Source organism: Rhinatrema bivittatum, chromosome 2, assembly GCF_901001135.1.
Source record: "Rhinatrema bivittatum chromosome 2, aRhiBiv1.1, whole genome shotgun sequence".
In the NCBI taxonomy this organism is placed as follows: domain Eukaryota; kingdom Metazoa; phylum Chordata; class Amphibia; order Gymnophiona; family Rhinatrematidae; genus Rhinatrema; species Rhinatrema bivittatum.
Genome location: NC_042616.1, coordinates 205,480,136 through 205,500,925, shown reverse-complemented (window position 1 = coordinate 205,500,925; position 20,790 = coordinate 205,480,136). Strand labels below are relative to the sequence as shown.

At 43.5% G+C, this 20,790-nt stretch overlaps 1 protein-coding gene across 3 annotated transcripts in view; it reads right to left on the bottom strand.

Annotated features, from left to right (window-relative positions):
• The window catches only part of LOC115084331 (ATP-binding cassette sub-family B member 5-like), a 210,913-nt gene that overhangs the window by 154,143 nt on the left and 35,980 nt on the right, over nucleotides 1-20,790 (bottom strand). For 2 of the 3 annotated variants that reach the window (XM_029589048.1, XM_029589050.1), the window contains exons 3-4: nucleotides 16,532-16,628; nucleotides 1,155-1,215 (exon numbers count right to left, since the gene is read on the bottom strand). In XM_029589048.1, coding sequence (XP_029444908.1) covers nucleotides 1,155-1,215; nucleotides 16,532-16,587 — 117 coding nt within the window. In that variant the 5' untranslated portion in view covers nucleotides 16,588-16,628. Of the gene's footprint in view, nucleotides 1-1,154; nucleotides 1,216-13,102; nucleotides 13,202-16,531; nucleotides 16,629-20,790 lie in introns of all 3 variants that reach the window. The other variant, XM_029589051.1, reaches the window with a different exon arrangement.

The following is a 20,790-nucleotide window of genomic DNA, read 5'->3' as shown; positions in this document are numbered from 1 at the left end:
TGCCACTACACACTCCTGTGTCCTTCTGGACTCTAGTACGGAAGAAGCAAATACCAAGAATGAAAAAGGACCAAAACCACCCAAGCATCCACAAACACAAAAAAATCCCCAAATCTCCTCTTTTTCTCACTTTTTTTTTGTTCCCTCATTTTTTTGGCCTCTAGCTTGGCACAAAAGTCACAAACCCAACCGCCCTTCCTGGTGACAGACCTATTTTAAGGTGCCTGTGACAAAATAACTGCCAACTTTCTTCAAATGTTTTCATATGCTGGAACTTGCCTGCAGGTTCATTGAACTTGGAAGTCCAACAAATTAGATGTGGTTCGATTTTAATGGCTTTTATGACATTTTATAGAACTTTTGAGAAACTCTAATGAATTCCTGCAAACTATGGCCTAGATCCATCGTTCCGCTATAAATCTAGTGGAATGATGAGCTGCGGTGAAAAAAGCAGCAGGGGGGACGAAAGTGTGCAGCCAGCCGCATTGTGGCGGTGTGGTTTCGCCGGCCGCAGGTGCGGCTGTGCCGCACATTATCATCCCCATAGCGCCACGGCAAAAGGTGGTGCTATTCCTGTGCTACTGCCGGCGATAATGTCCAAACCATTATCGCCTGCAGTGGTGCCGCCATCTCATTAGCCTTAACCCCGCCCAAACTCTTCCCTAACTCCACCTCTTCCCCTAATTTAAATTTTACCACCGTGATACGCCCATGCGATAATACCCTAAGACACGCAATAATGGCCCATCGCATTTTAGAGAATGACCCCCTACATTTTGGAAGGCTCTCACATCTCTAATTACAATCAGATTGCAAAAGCAGATTTGCAACAGCAGGTTGTCAACTGGGGATGAATATAGGCTGCGGTTTCACATCCAACACAACAGGCCGATTTTACTTGCATTGCATGGATTGACTTGTTGCTCCTTGAGAACCACAAGGCTATACATACAATGGAAATAAAGGCAAGACTGGCTCAGTCTCCCCTTTTGACATGGAGCTAGGACCACCCTATGGCTATAAATTTGTCATATCTGGATCCAATAAAGAAAGGATTTCAAAATGAAATTTGCACACATACAAAAGAGATGGAAATGCATTCTCACGGATTAATGTTTTGCTAAAAACACCATTTAAAACTTGGTTTTACTTACAATTTGGATTGAACTGACAGCCTTTGCCTTTTCTGCTTTTTTCATTTTTCTGTCCTCTGTCCTATAATAGAAACAATTTAAAGTTCATTGTTCTCATTTTCAAAATAAAGGATTTGATTTTTTTTGCATGAAATATTTTTATTTTTTTGATTTATATTCTGCTTTTTCAGATACTTTGAAGTGGATTTATTCAAGTACTGTAGGTATTTCTCTGTCCCCAGAGGGCTTGCAATCTAACTGGATGATGCATCAAACCACAGTATTATGCATGGCCCCACCCAGGTTGCCGCCCCTATTTCAATGGCCTTCTTTGTATGCAATTTGCATGCATGAATAATGTAAATACATGCATAGAAGGTCATTAATAGGCAATTGATGTTAATATTTTATCATGGCCAACTAAGAAAGTGGTCAGCTGTTATAAAGTAACACCTTTTCAAAAATCAATAAATGTGACAAGGGTCCTGAGGCTCCCACATTTTATATAAAGGGCCTAGAACCCCCCAAAAAAGTGTTGCAGCTGATAAAAAAAAGGTTTGAGCAGGAGTCAGGGCTGATCCCAGGTTCAGCCTGGGGCCAACATTTGAAACGTCCACGACTCTTCCATGTAAAATAAATGCTAAAAATTGCATGTGGCAACAGCTCCCCACTTCTACCCCTCTTTGAAGTTTAACACTAAAGTCATTGTGGGCTTCAGGAGCACCCACCACCCCAACAGACACCTAACCTCATTAGTGTATAGTGTCTCCCCCCAAAGGTGTGAAGTAAAATCATTGGGGGTTCAGGGATCTCTTCACTCCCCCATACTCCCATGCACACACCCCTACCCCATGACCCCCTCCTGCACCCCCAAATCTTTGAAAATAGTTGAAGGTCCCTCGTTAGAGCTGGGGTGTCCCCTAGCATCCCTCCCGGTTGATTCCATTTTTCAAAATGGCACCAATCTGACTTTGCCCCATCACATGATAGGGGCAAGGTTCAGGAATCACACCTAGGACACATGGCTGAACTGAGACAGGTTCAACCTTGCCCTCTTGCTCCATAATACCAAGCCTTCACCTACCCAGCTGGGCTGAGATAGGCACCTGAGATAGGTTCTAAATGACGTCACTTTACCTCCATCTTGACGGCTGCCAGTGACATTTTTAAAATACAGACCATGACAGTAGGACCAAATGGGCATTGCTCCTGCCCTTTGAGATGTAGAATCACATACAATGTTCTAGATGCGGTCTCACCATAGAGCAATACAGAGGTAATATGATATTCTCCATTTTATTCTCCATTCTTTTCGTAATAATTCCTAACATTCTGTTTGCTTTTCTGACCTCCACCACACAATGAGCTGAAGATTTCATAATATTGTCCATTATGATGCCCAGATCAATTTCCTGTGGTAACTCTTAATATGAAATCTAATATCATGTAACTTAAATTTCTTCTGACATTTGTTTACCCAGTCTCCCAGTCTCTCAAGTTCCTTCTGCAATTTCTTACAATCCACTTGTTATTTAACAACTTGGAATAATTTTGTTTCATCTGCAAATTTGATCACATCACTCATTCCCTTTTACAAATCATTTATGAATATATTAAAACTGTGATTCTCAATCAGTATGTCGTGACATATCAGTGTGTCACCAAGCACTGGCATTGTGTCTTGTACTCCTGCTAACCTGGCTGCTCTTCTCTTCCCCTTCAGTGAGAGATTGAGTGCAGGTATCTTTTCACTGCTGCCATTGCTAATCGGTCTGTCAGAATGCTCAAGACCAGATGGAAACTGCACCAATATTAGTGGGAGTTGGTTACTGCAGCATAGCCTTTTCTTCTTCCCACACCTGACAGCCCGAAAGAGAAAGTGATGCTCAGTGGGTGCACAGGAAGAAGAAAGGGCCATGCTGGATTCAAAAGTAGTGACAGCATCATCCCAAGGAGCAGCACAAGCTAGAGAAAAACAGCTAATGATCCACAATGGGAGACAGCAGAGTTAGTCCCCACAGCCGATAGGATTATTTCTTGGGCCGTGGGGGCTGGAAGAGGAGGCTGATGCAGGTTTTAGTTATATTTGGGGGGAGGGTGAGTTAAATTGAGAGTGAACCAGCATGTTTACAAATGAGAGAGTGAGAGAGTGAGAAAATATGTGACTGAGAGCTTAGGTTTAAGAGAGAGATCATGTGTATATGTAAGTGACAGAGAGAGAGCATGTGTGTGTTTGAGAGAAAACCTGGTTAGGTAGGTGACTGGTGTGCATGTAAGAGAAAGAGAGCAACTGGTCAGGGAGGTCACTGGTATGCATGTGAAAGAGAGAGAGAGACTGGATAGGAAGGTGACTGATGTGCATGTAAGAGAGAAAGAGATATAGACTGGTCAGGAAAATGACTGTGTGTGAGAGAAACTGGTCAGGGAGCTGACTGGTATGTGTGTGTGTGAGAGAGATTGGTAAGGGAGGTGACTAAGTGAGAGAGAGAGAGAGAGACTGATAAGGGAGGCAGCTGTATGAGGGAGAGACTGGTCAGGAAGGTCTGGTATGCATGTTAAAGAGAGAGACTGGTCAAGGAGAAAACTGGTGAACATCAGAGAAACATCAGGGAGATGTCTTGTGTACATGTGAGAGAGAGAGGGCTGATCAGGGAGATGACTGTGTGTGCGTGCGAGAAAGAGAGAGAACAAGATGGTCAGGAAGGTGATTGGTATGCATGTAAGAGAGAGAGAAATAAACTGTCATGGAGGTGTGTGTGAGAGAGAGACTAGTCAGGGAGGTGACTGGTATCTGTGAGAGAGAGAGAGAGATTGGTGATAGAGGTGACTGGTGTGCATTAATGAGAGAGAGGGGCTGGTTAGGGAGGTGACTGGGTTTTTGGTTGAGAAAGACTAGTCAGAGAGGTGACTGGTGTGTGTGTCTGAGGAGGTGACTAGTGTATGTGAATGAGAGAATGGTCAAGAAGGTGAATGAGAGAGAGACTGGTCAGGGAGTTGACTGTTGTGTGTGTGAAATTGAGAAACTGGTCAGGGAGATGACTGGTATGTGAGAGTCAGAAACTGGTTGTTGTTATTACGTGTGTTTTAGTGAATCATTGGGTGCTGTGGAGATGACCACGCCCATGGGGAGGAGTCCCATGAGGAGCCACAGCACTGGGCTGGACTCTTATACACAAAACACCGGAATTGAACTCTTTTATTATACAGCTTGAAGTAGCCACAAGGTGGCAGTGGTGAGTTGTAGTCTCAGGGACCTCGGCAGAGGGAGCCCTTCTCTCCTAGGTGACATCAGGAGGTTCCACAGCAAGGGTCACTGTGGATGAGACAGATGAGATATTAGAGTACTCACTCGGTGTTAGCTGTTATGGATGCAATTCCACCAGATAGTTGTCATAGGTACAGGCACTGAGGCAGGGAGAGCAGGCCCTCGAGGAACAAGTACCTGTTCCCTGAATGGCACCTGAAAATAGAACAGAGGGCCCCCGAGGAGCGGGTACCCAAGTTAGTAGTAAAATCCCGAAGGGCAGAAGAAAAGCTTCCTGCAGGCAGCAGAGAAGCGGCAGAGTAGCGCAGACAGGAACAGTTCTTGTCCATTTGAGTCTTTGCCAACGCAATGAGCTAGCAATCTTGAGAAGTAGATATACCCGGCGTAACATCAGATAAGGGAACACCCTTGAGGTTCACGCCACTGGGCGTACTTAAACGTGGGTTGCACGCATGCACATACTCTAGCAGGTACCTGGGAGGAGCAATGGAGTACAGCTGCACCATAGCCATTCCAGGGATGCCAGAGAAGTCGGCTTGACGATGCTGCGGTAAGCGGGAAGAGCCAAGATAGGGGTGCAACAAGTGGATTGAAGCCGTCGAAGACCGATGGATGCAATACTGGTCATGGGGGTGTGACGTGAGTGTGTAAAGGAGACAGAGAGACTGGTCTTGGGTCCTAAAGAGAAGACCCTGAGGACAGAGCTTCAGCAGCCCCTGCTGCTTCTGGTGTGTGCTACTGGCCTGCAAGGGAAAGGAGTAGGAAAGTTGCTGGAGATGGTAAGTTAAGGTAGCTTTTTAAGTTCATTTTTCTTGATTGACTGCCATATTAATTATTGGGTATTTTCTATTTTGTGATGTGTCTGCTATTTTGAAATATTTTATTGGTGTTTGGAAAATGTTTAATAACTTTTATGAGTTTGTACATTATTGGATATTATTGTATTCATCAGTTGTTTTGAAACATATATTCACTTTATTAGTATAGTTTTACAATTTTTATTTTAGATTTCGTGAGGAGTGTATAAATAGAAATGTGCAGACAAAATCTGAACTGGAAACAGCAAGAATCCAAACTCTCCCCTAGATTCATCATTCCACTGATGAGCTGCAAAAAAAAGGGACGGGGGCAATAGTGAGCAGGTGGCCACATTGTGGAGGTGCATTTTTACTTGCCATGGTTGCAGTTTCACTGCACACTATCGCCTCCATAGCGCCAATGAAATAGCTGTCACTATTTCCGGCGCTACTGAAGGTGATAATCTGTGATACATTATCTTCCGCAGCGCTACAGGACCTTAATTTACCTAAACCCCATCCAAACTCCTCCCCTTTCCTTAATTTACATTTTCAAATTGCATGCAATAACTGCCCATCGCAATTTGATGAATGACCCCCTCTGTATGTAGTGCAACAATGGAAAAACAAAACCATTAGCTTTGTGGGCTCTTTATTCTGTATTTGGTGAGGGTCTGTTGAGTTCTCCATGTGTGACCCAGGTAAGCTTGTAGTTTCTGTGAAGGGATCTATAGCAGCGTGGCTTGTTATTTTTTCCTAATAAGATTGCATTGGTGTTCAGGGCCAGGATTAATATTTGTAGTGTTGCCATTTCATAGGTTGGGTTGTTACCGTTCAAGTGTGCTTCATAATGCAGGTGTAACTTTTTGCGCATTAGTTTGTGTGCATTATTGCAGATCCTGGGACTGTGTTAGGTGCTATATTTCTCTTTCCATTTCTCCAGCTTTGCACTGCATGCAGAGTGGCTTTTTTGAGGTTTGCATTCCAGTTTCTGAATCCATATTTGTAATTTGCTGTCTTTCTGTGTTTGGAGAAGGTCAGTCTTGTGTGCATGACCGAGGTGAGGTAATTTACTAGCATGTAGGCATTTGTATCAGTCTTATTAGTTGTGTTTTCTCAGTAGGACATGCATTGTTGGTGAGCTTCTGCCTTTTCATAAGAAGGGCTATTGTGCCTGGTAGTCGGGAGAGTTGGTGTTGCTGTTACTGAGATGTCACCAGAATATCTTTTTTGTATGGTGAGTTATATGGGGAATGTCCTAGTGCTGCTCTGCACCCATTGTTGGGAGTTAGAGGGTTTCTGTGGATATAGATTATTTGGTTTTTGTTAGCCCTATGACAGTCATGTGTCCAGTGTGTCACCTGACAGAAAAAGGTTGAGAACCACTATATTAAAAAGCACCAGTCCCAGTACAGATCCCTGAGACACTCCACTGTTTTCTCATTATATATATATATATATATATATATATATATATATATATATATATGATCATGAAATATATCTCATCATCTCATCAAATATATCTTATCATATATATATATAAAGCCCATGAGATTTATGGGAGAAATCATTTTTTAATTTTTTTGGAATTCATAATTGCTATGGAAGAAATATAGCATGGGGTGAGGGTGTTGCAGAGAAGGGTGACAAAAATGATAAAGGGCATGGAACATCTCTCCTAAGATGAGAGGCTTCGCAGGCTAGGGCGCTTCAGCTTGGAAAAGAGACAGCTGAGAGGTATCATGATAGACATTTATAGAATCATAAGAGGGGTTGAATGGGTAAAGAAAAGGACAGTTATTTACCCTTTCAAATATTACTAAAACAAGGGGACACACCATGAAACTAACAACCAGCACACTCAAAACAGATCATAGACAATACTTTTTCACTCTGTCCTCTGTCAAGTTGTAGAATCTGTTGCCAGAGGATGCGATCAAGGCGTCTTCATATTGAAGTTTAAAAGAGGTATGGGCAAGCTCCTGGAGGAAAAGTCCAGAACACATTATTAGCCAGAGAGACTAAAGAAAGCTATTGCTGTCCCTGGGAGTGAGAAACAGGAAATAGATCTACTTTATGGGATCTGCCAGATACTTGTGGCCTGGACTGGCCACCGTCGGAGGCATAATACTAGGCTTAATGGACCTTGGTCTGACCCAGCATGATGTTCTTATGTACTTTTCTAATCTTGCATGCACACCATCTTTAAAAAGGCATCCATGATTAATGAGGTGAATAACTTTTGGTATCTCGAAAACTATGGGGCTGGTTTTGTTTTTCTTAATAACTTTAAGCAGGTATTAAAATATCCTACTAGATTTTACGGGAAATGCCTCCAGCATTTTGAAGATATTATCCAGTAAGGGGCGGATTTTAAAAGGCGCGCGAATAGCCTACTTTTGTTTGCGCTCCAGGCGCAAACAAAAGTACACTGGATTTTAGTAGATACGCGCGGAGCCGCGCGTATCCACTAAAATCCTGGATCAGCGCGCGCAAGGCTATGAATTTTGTATAGCCGGCGCGCGCCGAGCCGCGCAGCCTACCCCGTTCCCTCCAAGGCCGCTCCGAAATCGGAGCGGCCTCGGAGGGAACTTTCCTTTGCCCTCCCCTCACCTTCCCCTCCCTTCCCCTACCTAACCCACCCGCCCGGCCCTGTCTAAACCCCCCCCTTACCTTTGTCGGGGGATTTACGCTTCCCTCCGGGAGGCGTAAATCCCCGCGCGCCAGCGGGCCTCCTGCGCGCCGGACCGCGACCTGGGGGCGGGTACGGAGGGCGCGGCCACGCCCCCGGGCCGTAGCCACGCCGCCGTACCCGCCCCCAAAACGCTGCCTACACGCCCCCGAAACGCCGCGACGACCGGGCCCGCCCCCGACACGCCCCCGACACGCCCCCCTCCGAGAACCCCGGGACTTACGCGAGTCCCGGGGCTCTGCGCGCGCCGGGAGGCCTATGTAAAATAGGCTTCCCGGCGCGCAGGGCCCTGCTCGCGTAAATCCGCCCGGTTTTGGGGGGATTTACGCGAGCAGGGCTCTGAAAATCCGCCCCTAAATTACTGACTGCTTTTTAAAGCCCAACATGACATGTGTTCTAATTTATGCAAGGCAAATACCTATTTATCTAGGTAAATAGTCTGAATATTGCCCACCACGTGCCTGGGTAAAAGAATGCACAGGGATAAACAATGTGTATAATTTTAAGTTGGTACGACGTAACTGATCCCAGGGGTGTGTTTATGTCAGGGGAGGGAAATAACATATGTAGATTACATTCTTGTATCTATGAAATAGCAGGCAGAAATGTCTGTGGTTTTTTTCACCAGGCAGTTTTCAAAGTGGAAACATGCTCTTGCTTTCCACTTTGGGAGCTGGTACAAAGCCCAGAGATAAATGCACAGTACCTGCTGACTTTTCATCAATGCAACCAGTTTTGAAAATTGGCCCCTTAACATTTTGGTAGTCCTATTCTTTGGTTGTTGCATCTTATCTACATACATATTTATTTATTTATTTTTCGTTAATGAAAAAGAGATGAAAATTTAGGAAGAATGGAATAGAAATGCCCAACAAACAAAGATGCAAGTTGCAGCACTGCCAAGGGAAAACCTAAAACATTCATTAGTGATGTGTTTGCCATTATGTGAAGAAACTTCAACCTCAAACAGTACCTCTTATAATAACTTTTACCAGAATATATGGAATGTTTGCCTAAAAAGCTCATAAATGGAAGGCTAAGCTTTCGGTAGAGTCAAGGAGAGAGTTTTAAATACTGTTATCGTTTGATTGTTATATGTTGCATATATTTATGTAATATGCTGTAATTTTGTATATTTGACTTTGTTGTACATCACTTTGAGTGATTTTTATCTGGAAAGCAATTGATAAATATCAATAAATGAAATGAAAACGACTTAGGCACAAGTTCTGAAACTCTTTAAGAACAAACACAGGTTGACAATAACACGAAGAAAGTGCATAAAAACTTAGACGGTAACTTTCAAAGTGGCACTCAGACACACATTGGCTCGTGTGCATTGGCATATGCCCATGGTTACTGCAATTTTATAACTTGTGCACACTTATGTGTGCATGTTATAAAATATGAATAGCCTGAGTGTGCACACATGTCCACCTAATTTTAAGTGAGCAAGCGCCTAGGTGCATAAATGCCATTTCTATTGCATAAGTCGGCCTATTTTAAAACCGTCGCGCATCCACATCATGACCAGTTTCACCAGTTTGTCCACCAGTGAGTGGTGATATTCAGCACTACCCCACTAAACGTAGCATGGTGAGTCTGGTCACAAAAATACATGTCCTAAGATTATCTGGATAAATGTATCTGAGTATATTCAGTAGAACACTTCTCCGGGTAAAGTTAATTGGAGGTTGGTGGGTAATTTCATCTAGATAACTTTCCTACTCAGTGTTGACTTCACATTGTAACAATAATAATAGGAACATAAAAAAAGCAATATTGGACATATATTATCATAATGATTTCCGTTAATTATTTTGTAGACGTGTTCATAATAAGCACATGAGAGGAAATAAGAATTTGATGATCACCAACCAAGAAATGCAAAATATTTGTGAGGATAGACATACTCTGTAAACTTTGTGGAAGAATCTTGGATAAATTAGAAAAGATAATGAATTTCTGTGAAAGTATTACAGAAATGAATCAGCTGTTTCTTTGTTTTCCCAAAGTACAGATGAGCATATGTTGAAACTTGCATACAACAGTTGTGGTATAAACACTCCAGAACTGATAAGGAATGTAGCCACACTTCTTTTCCTCAATAATCAGAAGAGGCTGGAATCCCACGGTCATATGGTATCAACCAATTAAAAGAGGATAGTCCATTCAGTGATATTTACAATCTCATGATTTTACCTGCTAATCTACATATTCAACAATATTATGGTACAACCAATTTCATTGCAACAAGAATGAACAATTTCAAGAACAATTACATTTGGCTATACCAAAACATGCAATTTGGCAAACACTAGTCTGCTCCACTATCACCAAAATTATGGGTTTGACAGTTAACCACAGCTACAGCAACAACCAAGACGACTGGACGTTAATTTTGATGTGATACTGGTACACTGGTTAACTGCCTATGCACTTCTCTGAGTTATTCAAGTACATGTAAGGGTGTCAATGCATTGCTAATGCGAAGAAGATACCTACCTACTATGCTGTTGACTCCAGATCAAGCAGGGTATCAACATAAGAAGTAGGTTCTTTGTGACGATGAGATGGACAAACCTTTTGAAATGTATTTCCCCCTAGTATGTGGAAAATACATGAGCATACATGCATTTTCTGGTGGTAAAAAGTGGCGATGTTGAAGGCAGGACCATTCAGGCACAGGGAGTTTTATTTTTAATTACCTGCCCATACTTCCAGTAGGAATTTGTAACTTTATTGAAAGTTTCTCTTTTAAAACAGTTTAGAGGCTAGCAGATAAAAGCACCTGTGGGTTTGTAGGTGGGTTTGTAGGCTATTTTGCAGAAGTAAATGGTGAAACCTTTTATTTGAAACTGATATTGTTATTCAGTTGCCAAAAACGGGGTCACTATTGATGGTTTCAGCATTTAGGGGGTAATTTCTTTACTACCTCCATAGATTCAAAGTCAATTACCCACTGACTTTACACCAGTTATAAAAGGGAAAATTTGTGCAAAATTAAATTATTGCTAAAAACTACCTAAACACATTTATATCTGCTAATTTGTGGGGTATTTTTTTCAAGAAAAAGCATGCACATAAAAATGCAAAAGTGTGCACGTAACTGCAAATCCCTCCCCAACCCCTCTCATACAATTTTATCACTGCGGTACACACACTGAAGACCTATACATGTACTTTTACTTACATTTGAGGCAGGCAGTTTTCTGAAAGCCCATTTCCATGTATAAAGCACTGTTTTACCTGCAGATATGGCTCTGAAAATTATTCTCTTAGGGCCCAATTTTCAAAGCTATTTACATGCATAAAACACGAACTTATGACGTAAATGGCTGTGTAAATTAGACCAGGGCTCAGTGCATGTAAAAGTACTTTCATAATCCGGTTTCACAAGCAACTTTATGTGAACTGGAGAAAGGCATTTGGGAAAGGGAAGTTCAGGCGAAGTTGAAGCTTACTTATTTTGAATTTAAAAGTATGTGGTATACGGCCGTCCGCGGTAGACCCGCAGCACGGCCCCCTCACTTCTCTGTAGTAATTCCAGCTCCTGGTTCCTCCTCTCTGGTGGCAGCAGGCCACCAGCTCCATCCTCGGGCCTCCCCTGGTGCCTCTGGTTTAGCTGCTGTCCCTAGCGTTCCCCGTTCAGCCACCACGTCCATTGCTTCACGTCGGGTCTCTCCACATGGCCCGCGGGGAGACGCTGCAACTCGGCATCGCGCACCTCCCTAGGCGTGTGCGGCCCCGGATGATGATGTCAGCGGAGCACCGGTACTTAAGCCCGGACTCTGCTCCCTAGCTTTGCCTTTGCAACGGGTCTCCTCGCTGGTCGAGTACTCATTGCCTCCTCAGAGATTCATCTCTTTCCTGTGTTCCTGTTCCTCGTTTGATCCTGGTTCCTGTCCCTTCGTTCCTACGCTCCTGCCTTGCACCTTTGGATTGCCTACACAGATTTTAACTCTGCTTCGCTGACCACGCCATTGACTCTCTCCAAGCCTGGACATTTGCATCGCCTGACTACGCCGTTGCCTCTCTCCAGACCCAGACCTCTGCATTGCCTGACTACGTCTCTAGACTATCTCCGTGATCAGACCTCAGCCTTGCTTGCCACTGCTTCCAGATTGCCGCCAGTTCTGACTCAAACCTATTCCTCGATGCCTCTTCAGCTTACCTCCTGGACTTGGTCAATTCAGGTTTTGACCTGCTCTTGCTCGGGCGCCCCCTGTATGCCTTTGTTCCTTAGGCGCCCGAGTCTCCAGGACACTACCTTGTCCAGTGTAAGACTGTACCATCTCCCTCCTGCTGTCTCTGGGCTGAACTCGATCTCCTCATCGACTACATATAGAGGTCCACCTAAGTCCAGCCGGCCCCGGTACCCAAAATGGGTACCGGGGCCGGTGAATTGGTGAAGCTCCAGCTGCCTCTGTTCATCAGCCCTTTCCACCTGCCAACAGTGGGGACCCATAGGCCCCACTGTTGGCAGGTTGACGCAACCTATGGGTTGACGCAACCTATGGGTTGCGTCAACCCCACCTTGGCCCAAGTGTCCACCTCTGGCACAACAGTATGTGGTGAATTTTCAAATGTTACACGTATAAAAATTGGCATAACTACACATATATAGATTTTGCTTGTGTATTATTAGAAAATGGCACAGACCATCCATGCTCCTTCCATGTGACAGGGGCCGACCAATGGAACCAGTAGCCCCTGTCACATGATAAGGTCAAAGGGCCACTGGTGCCATTTTGTTTACTGGCAGCCGATGGCCCGAGAGCAGGAGATCAGTCCCAGGACCCCCACTGGACCACCAGGGACTTTAGGCAAGTTTTTGGGGGGTTGGGAGGGTGGGGGGTTGTAATTAACTAAATTTGAAGGGTTGGGGTGGTTTTTGGGGTTTTTTTCGGCGAAAATTACAGAGAAAAAAAAAAACAACCCGTTGGAAAATGAAGTTTTCCTTGGGTTGCCCGATCTGTAGCCTGACCCGGCAGAAAAAAAAGAAGCACATCCCTACTTATTTATTTACCCAGATTGTGAAGTTCAGTCCTTGTTGTTGTTGTCTGAATGCAAATCCTCTTTTTCACATTTCCCCCTGCCATAGAAGCAGAGAGCAATGCTGTATATGTATTCAAAGTGATGTATCAGGCTTAATTGGTTTAGGGTAGTAACCACTGCAATAAGCAAGCTACCCCCACACTTATTTGTTTACCCAGATTGTGAAGTTCAGTCCTTGTTGGTTGTTGTCTGAATGCAAATCCTTTTTTCCACATAACAGCTATTCATTTCATAAGTCATGGATGCCAGTTTTCTAGATTAGAAAGGTGGTTCCAGATTAAATTTCATTGTAAGTAACTTAAATTTTCTTTACATCCATAAAAAATAACCCCTAAAAGCTGCATGGACATGGGCAGGGTAATTTTCAAAGGGACTTTTGCGGGTAAAGTAGTTCCTTACCCACAGAAAATTGTGTGACTGATATGCACATAAAATTAATGGATGAGTATACTTTTACACTCATGGGATAGGAATACAGGGGTTGGAATCTGTGGGGAAGGAAGGCCTTGAGGACTTACTCACATTCTTATATTGAAAAAAATATGCACATAAATTCTCTTGGCAAAACTACATGTACCCAGTGGGTTTAACTGTAATTTTCAAAATGAACTTAAACACATGTAAGTTTGCTTTGAAAACTGATGTAATTTGGGCACAAAACAGCCTGAAAATTTAATGGCCTGATTAAAACTTCCCCTCAGGGAGGGTAATTTAATAACCATGCGAATAGGGCTAAAGTAATTGAATTAAAAAGTATTTGCTTACTCTAACCCAAATTTTCAAAGTAGACCCATATGCATTAATCTGTTTTAAAACTAGGGCTGTGAAAATTAGGGCAGGCTTACTCACATAATGCTGATTTTCGGAAGTACGTACCTAAATTTACACACACGCATTTACATCTGCTGTAGAGGAGATGTAAATTTCCCCGCATAAATTTATATGCGTAATGTTGATTTTTAGAAATGCACAAGTAAATGATTTCCTTACCTCAATTCTGCCCCCTTGAACGTCTCTATTTTTTTTGGGCCCATAAAAATATGCATGTGAGTTACAAGTGTCCTTTTATGTACACAAACCTCCCCTCCCCGGGCAATTTTCAAAAGCCTATTTACTTGCACAAATCCTTTTGAAAATTCATCATAAAGAGTGCAATTTTCAAATGCATTTTATAGGTATGACAGTGTTTTACCCATAGAAATGGCCTTTTAGAAAACTGACCCCTGAAATTTATGTAAATGTATGACCAAACTGCCTGTTCATGCCGAGGCATTTTCATGGATGGAGCTGGGGAGGGGGTTTGGACTTGCACGCATAGGAGTGAATTTTAAAAGCCTGGCGCATGCCAGAACTGGGAGATACATAAGTATGTATGTCTGGCGCAGACTTTAAAAGGTGCACGAGTATGCACGTATCTTCCAGTACGTGCACAAATAAGAAATTGCAATGCAACAGTCACAGCTTTATATAACGAACATATAATCACAAAACATACGACCAAGTTTCTTCCTTTAAAAGTCAACCCCCAGAAGATGCATCCCCTCACATACAATATTTAAACAATAAAAACACCGACCTCACTTCCCTCTGCCCAATTCACCCTTTTCAAAAATAGACAGGGCCACTAAGCTTCTTGTCTACCTATTTTTAAGATAGGATATGGCTATATTTCCCTTCCTGCCACTGTCAAACAGCTTTCTGCAGGAAATTGTTCTAAGTCTCAAATCTGAGTTCATGAAACCCTTAGAGGTAGATTTTAAAAGCCTTGCATGCGCAAAAAGAGCCATATATGCGAGCAAGTGGGCTGCGTGAAAGCTACATGAATTTTAAATAGCCGGGAAGTAGGCAGATAAGGGGGTAGGGCATAGGTGTTCCAGAGGCGGGGCCAGCACTGACATGTGTAACCCTTAATTTTCCTCAGCTAGCATGCGTAAGTTATGCATTTAACTTTGCTGCAGCTCCTTAGTAGGCATCTGGTGAACATGGGAGGGAGAGAGCGAGAGTGGGTTATGGCTTGGGGGGGTGCTACAGAAACAGTCATTGTAAAATTGACATCATTAAAGAATTTTAGACCTTATAAGCAATGAAAAGGATTGTACAAATCAAACGGTCCATTTAGGGGTCGATTTTCAAAACCCTGTGTGCGCGACTATGTGTGTGCGGTTCCCGGCGCACGCACATGGACGCACTAATTATATAACAGCGTGCATGTTATAAAATCCAATGTGCGTGCGCACATGCGTGCCAGATTTTAACAACTCACGCGTGCAGGGGGTGAATTTTCAAATTATGAGCGGCGACACGATCGGCCTTTTTTCCAATTCCCTCCTAGTTTGCTCCAATTAAGGAGTGGACTGAGAGGAAACTTCCCTACCCCCCCCCCCCCCCCCACCTAACCTTCCTTCCCTTTCCCCTCTCCACCCCAACCTGTAAACTCTACCGAGCTGCCCCAAATTTTTTTATTTCACTACTTACTGCTCCTCCGGAGCAGAAGTATTTTCCATGTGCCAGCCAGCTGCCGGTGTGCGCTTCCCTGGGACAGTGGCTAGTAGTCGCTGTCCCAGCCGGGCTCCATCCCAACCCACCCAGCTTGCCCCTTTTTCAGGACCCTGTTAAGCGCATGGCGGGCCCATTCTAAAATGCGCGTGGTGCACGCAAGACCCAGCTACGAGCATAACCTCTGTTTTTTACAGGCATGGCCCTTTGAAAATTTACTTGATATTGAGTGTCAGGCTGAGCCTTATAAAGAGGTTCTCTCTCTCTCTCGCTCTCAAATGATATGCGTGTAAAGCTGCAGACATACACATGTGAAGGTTATTTTATAACCTGTGCGCATAGAGGTAGATTTTAAAAGGTTGCGCGTGGGCATACATGTGCGCGCGCTACCCGGCATGCGCACACGTATGCCCAATTTTATAACATGCGCACGCAGGCACGTGCATGTTATAAAATTCGGAGTTGGCGCCTGCAAAGGGGTGCACAATTGTGCACCTTGCGTGCACCGAGCCCTCGCCGAGCCGCGCTGCCTTCTCCCATTCCCTTACCTCCCACCCAACTTCTCTTCCCTTACCCTACCTCCCCCGCCCTTTCCTCCCTACCTTTTTTGTTTTGTTTTTGTTTCAAACTTACTCCAGCCCTGGGGCTGGAGTAAGTTGCTGACGCTGGCTGAGTGCCGGCGTGAGATCCCTGGCACAGCGGCAAATGGCCGCTGTGCCTGGAGCCTCTGACCCCGCTCCCGGACCGCCCCGCCCCCTCCCCGCCCCTTTAGTAAAGCCCCGGGACTTACACGCATCCCGGGGCTTTATGCGCGTCGCCGGGCCTTTTGAAAATCCGGCCCATACTTTATAAAATAGCGCGTTTCTCACCAAACAGCGACATATGCACATTCATGGGCGCATGCACAGTCATTTAAAAATCTACCCATTATCTTTCTATCTTTGGTGTGCTACAAGTAAAATGTGTGTCAGCTTTATGTAACTGGCACAAAGCTTTCTTTTAGCAAAAAGAAACAAGCAAAAATCAAACAGGAACAAGCAGCAAATAAAAATGAACCGTGGAGAGAAGTTTGAGTAAAGCTACATACGTGGCATCCTTGTGCACATCATTTTGAAAAGAGGTTTCTTTTGTCCTTCTAGTCATCTTTAGGGCAGAGTCCTTTCCCAGGATTCCTATTTATTAACCTGAAATAGTGTGCAGAGTATGCAGAATCAGTATATTTTCATTTTATTCAAAATGATGTGCGAGTCATGAAAAAATGGAGAACACCTTAGAAAGGCCACAATGCTCAAGTTATTAGGATTTCTACTTACAAACTACTTTGGTGCATCAATTTTCTTTTTATTGTCAATTATAAAATATTTTTAAAAAATCATAAAATAAATGGCTGTGTTGGTATATAAAATTAAAAGGCCATCCTTAACGTTCGTCCCAAAAGATAAGTGAAACAAAATGCTACAATGCGTCTTACTAGTTTCTTCAAATGGATTCATTCTGTGCGTATCATTACGGAAATGGAACCTCACTCAAAAGCCAGGGGAATATTGGGTATGTGCTTCAAGCTGCTAATGCTCTCAGTATTTGAATTATGCCAAAGACATCCTCCTTCAGGAGTTCCAAGGATGTAATTACAGACCACATATCAAGGTACCATTTTCAAGTATTTTATAGCACGCATCTCTTTTAAAATTCACATTAAAATGAGTGTAATATTTTAAAATAGTGAACACAGTTCAAAAAAAAATTTTAAAAGCCTGGTACACACATTAATTAGGGGACAGGCAAATAACTTGGGATGGCACTCACCGAGTAGACTTTAAAAGCCATCAAGGATATGCGCATATCTCCTGGAGTGTGCACATCTCCAAGTTTTCAAAAAGGGGTGAGGAATTGGCATGATCTAGGTGAGGCACAGGCATTTTGGGTTATGACCAGAGAAGTGTGTGTAAATACTTATGCATGCTGGCGCACTCTGGGGTCCCCTGCCATGTAGCTTTCCTTCTGCTATGGATGAGGTGTAAGTTGAAAAATAAAAAAAAGTAGAGGTGTACAAATATATATTTTTGTTTTTCGGTTCGTTTTCAGGAAGATATTTCCCTACGCATTTTGGTTCATGGAATGTTTGATTCATTTCATTCATATGAAAAAAAAATCAAACATTTAAGAAAAAAAATAACCAAAAAAACAAAAACGGGCCTCCCATCCACCTGGAAAAATGCTGGGGCCAGGATCCCCCCGGCTCCCAATACCTGATCTGGTGGGGATCTGCCAGTGTGGGCTTAGGCTCGGGCTGAAGACTTGGACTTACGGCCTATGCAAAGCAAACATCTCAGCATAGGGAGGAGCATGGCCCACGCCTATTGCCATGGCCCGCCCAAAGGCCAGGTCCTGAGGCCGGGGCCTTGTCCTGGACTGAAGCCTGATCCCAGGGCCTGGCTCGGAAGCTGGGCCACAGCATTGGGCCTGGGTCCAGGCTCCAACCTAGGCCAAGGACCAGGAGACAGTATCCGATTTGGCCACTTCCATGGATACCCAAAAGATCAGGTAATTTTGTTTGGGAGGCTCAGGCCTAGACCAAGATCCTAGTGTTGTGCTCAGACCTAGGCCACAGCCCTGCTTTGGTCTTCAGCCTATGTACTAGGCAAGGTCCCATCCTTGAGCTTAGGCCTAGGCCCGATGCATTCATTTAAAAAGAATGCAACAAATAAGGTTTGTTTCATTTGTTGCGCGTGCAGGGTTTTGAAAATCAACCCCTATATGGACCATTTAATTTGTAAAATGCAGCTAGCAGGGACTGCAGTGTACAAATCAACTCCTTTTTATTGCTTATAAGGTCTAAAATTCTTTAATTTCAGGACATCCTGGATGAAACAAATTGGCCTTATTTGTCGCATTTTGCACATTTGTTTATAATGAATGCACATCCCTGCTAGGCAGATCTGTGGGGTTTTAAGGGTCAGGGCTAAAAGGCGGGAGTCTGGGGTAGGGTAGAGAGTATCAGGGAATGCCGAGGGAGAGAGAGATTTGGTTTAAAAATTGTAGCAGTTCTAGCTTTTTGTGGAGGTTGGGAGGCTGTGTCTAGTAGCCGCATTTTTTAAAACAAAATGAAATGAAAAAATTAAATTAAATTGTTTTATTTTTCTCTTGTTTTAAAAATGAATTGAAAGACAATTAGAAATCTTTAAAATTTCCGCTTTGTTTCAACAAAATGCATAAAATAGTATGTCAAAACTATAGTTTGCTGGTAAGGGGTTTATTTTTATCTAATTTCATACCTGTGGGGGAAAAAAGCTTTTAGAAACCAGGCCCAACATAAACAATGCTATAATTAGTCATTTTATTTTACTTTAAACATATAAATCATATACAAATGATCTAACTCTTCCTTCTTTCTCGGAGCTTCTGTTCTGTGAACTTTGGAGAGCTCCAAAAGTTTCTGCACTGGAGTAAATCTCTGAGAGACAGAACAAAATATCACCTGTGTTGGCCTGAACATCTTATTTCCAGCAGAAGAAGAAAATAATGCCGTAGGTCAAATACCTCTGGGCTTTCAGCTGTTTGTGTGGCTCAAGAAATTGTCAGTATTATGGACAAAGAGCTTATGAGAAACCATTGTATGATGAACCACAGCTCATTAATCTTAACCATTTAATTACAGTAAGCTTATATCATCAATGGTATCTATAACTTTCCATATTCATAGTAGACTTTAATATACAGTAATTTACAGTGAAGTTGAAATACTCTCCTTTATAAATCTTTAAAATTACATTTTATAAACTAGAAACAAAGTTGTTCCTTCATGGAATAGGCAGACATAAAAAAAAAAAATAAATACTTAAGATCATGCCCATGGAAAGGAAATTGAATTTTAGTTTTTATGAAAAAAAAAAAATGCTTGGACTTCAATAAAAATTATATTCTAAGTACTCAACTCACTTAGATGGAATTAAGCTATTTTGTTTTGTCTGCCATCATTCTCTTTCAGTGGTCTGTGCCAGTTCCCCTTCTCCACCCCAAGAGTATCCTGGCCAGTCCTGAGATGCACCCTTGGCACCACTCATTGGATGATAGGGGTCACCGCAGCTGTGCTATCCCTCTTCCCTCCCTGGGCCTGAGAGCATCACCTCCACAGTAATCTGAGTTGATGATTCCGTCAAGTTAAAAATCTTGACAGTTTTTTCTCCAAGATGACATCCAGATGCAAATTGCCTATGAAAGAGTAGGAGTGTGGTAGGTTTGTAGAAGCCACGTATGAAGTAAGCAAGGAGTGGATTCCAAAAGGACATTTTCTATAATCAGAAGCTGAGCACTTCTAGACATTCACAGAGTGGGGAATTCCTGGTGCCGGCCTCATTGAAACAAAGAAAGAAAAAACAAAGGGATGGTAACTTTCAAAGCGGTGTGTGTGGCCCGTGCCCAGGGACGCATCTATTTTATAACATATGCATATATATCCGCGCATGTTATCAAATTGCCTGACCGTGTGCACATGTGAACTCAATTTTAAGCGGGTGCACACCTGGGTGCGCAAATGCCACTTCTACCGCGTAAGCGGGGGGATTTTAAAAGGGACCTGCGCTGACACCATTGGCCAGTTTTCCCAGTTCATTCCTCGTTCGCCCATTTAAGAAATAGATCTTGCAAACCCACTTAGGGCCTCATTTTCTAAAGTATCGCAGGCCTGCGATACTTTAGGGAATGAGGGGTGGGGGGCCGAAACGGGGGGCGGAGCTGCGCTAGCCGGCAGCGATCGCACCGTCACGGTGCGATCGCTGCCGGTTTCGCACCCAATAGCACCACAATAGAAGGTGCAGCTATTGGGTGCGAACTCGGACGTGAAAAGGGCCTTATCTTTTTGTCGTCTGCGGCATCTTCGCGGAGTTGACCCCGGTGACGCCCTGACTCCTCCTCTTCGGGGCCGACTCCGCCCCCATGTTGGTCTCGCACGCGATAAGGGACTCTTTCACATGCGAAAATGTCCCTTATCGCATGCGATCCCTCTGGAAAATGAGGCCCCTTAGTTTCATAGCCTCCCTTCACCCATGTTAGCACTAACCTTTAAACCCTGATCTGCCTGGATTTTTTTGTTTTATAACTTACACGCCTTCTTAGAAAAGCAAAGTTACGTGGCAGCGAAACCCCCAGCGTGCGCCAGTTCACCTAAATATTTTCCACACAAAACTTTCATGTTAAAATCCCAGATCTCCCAGCCCTGCCACTTTTTGGGAAACTTTTCATTTGTGCGCGTCAGTAGCATGTACATGGGGTAGCTTTTAAATCCGGCTCCACATGCGCCAGCCCAACATAATTGCACATTCCCTAATTGATGTGTGTATCGGGCTT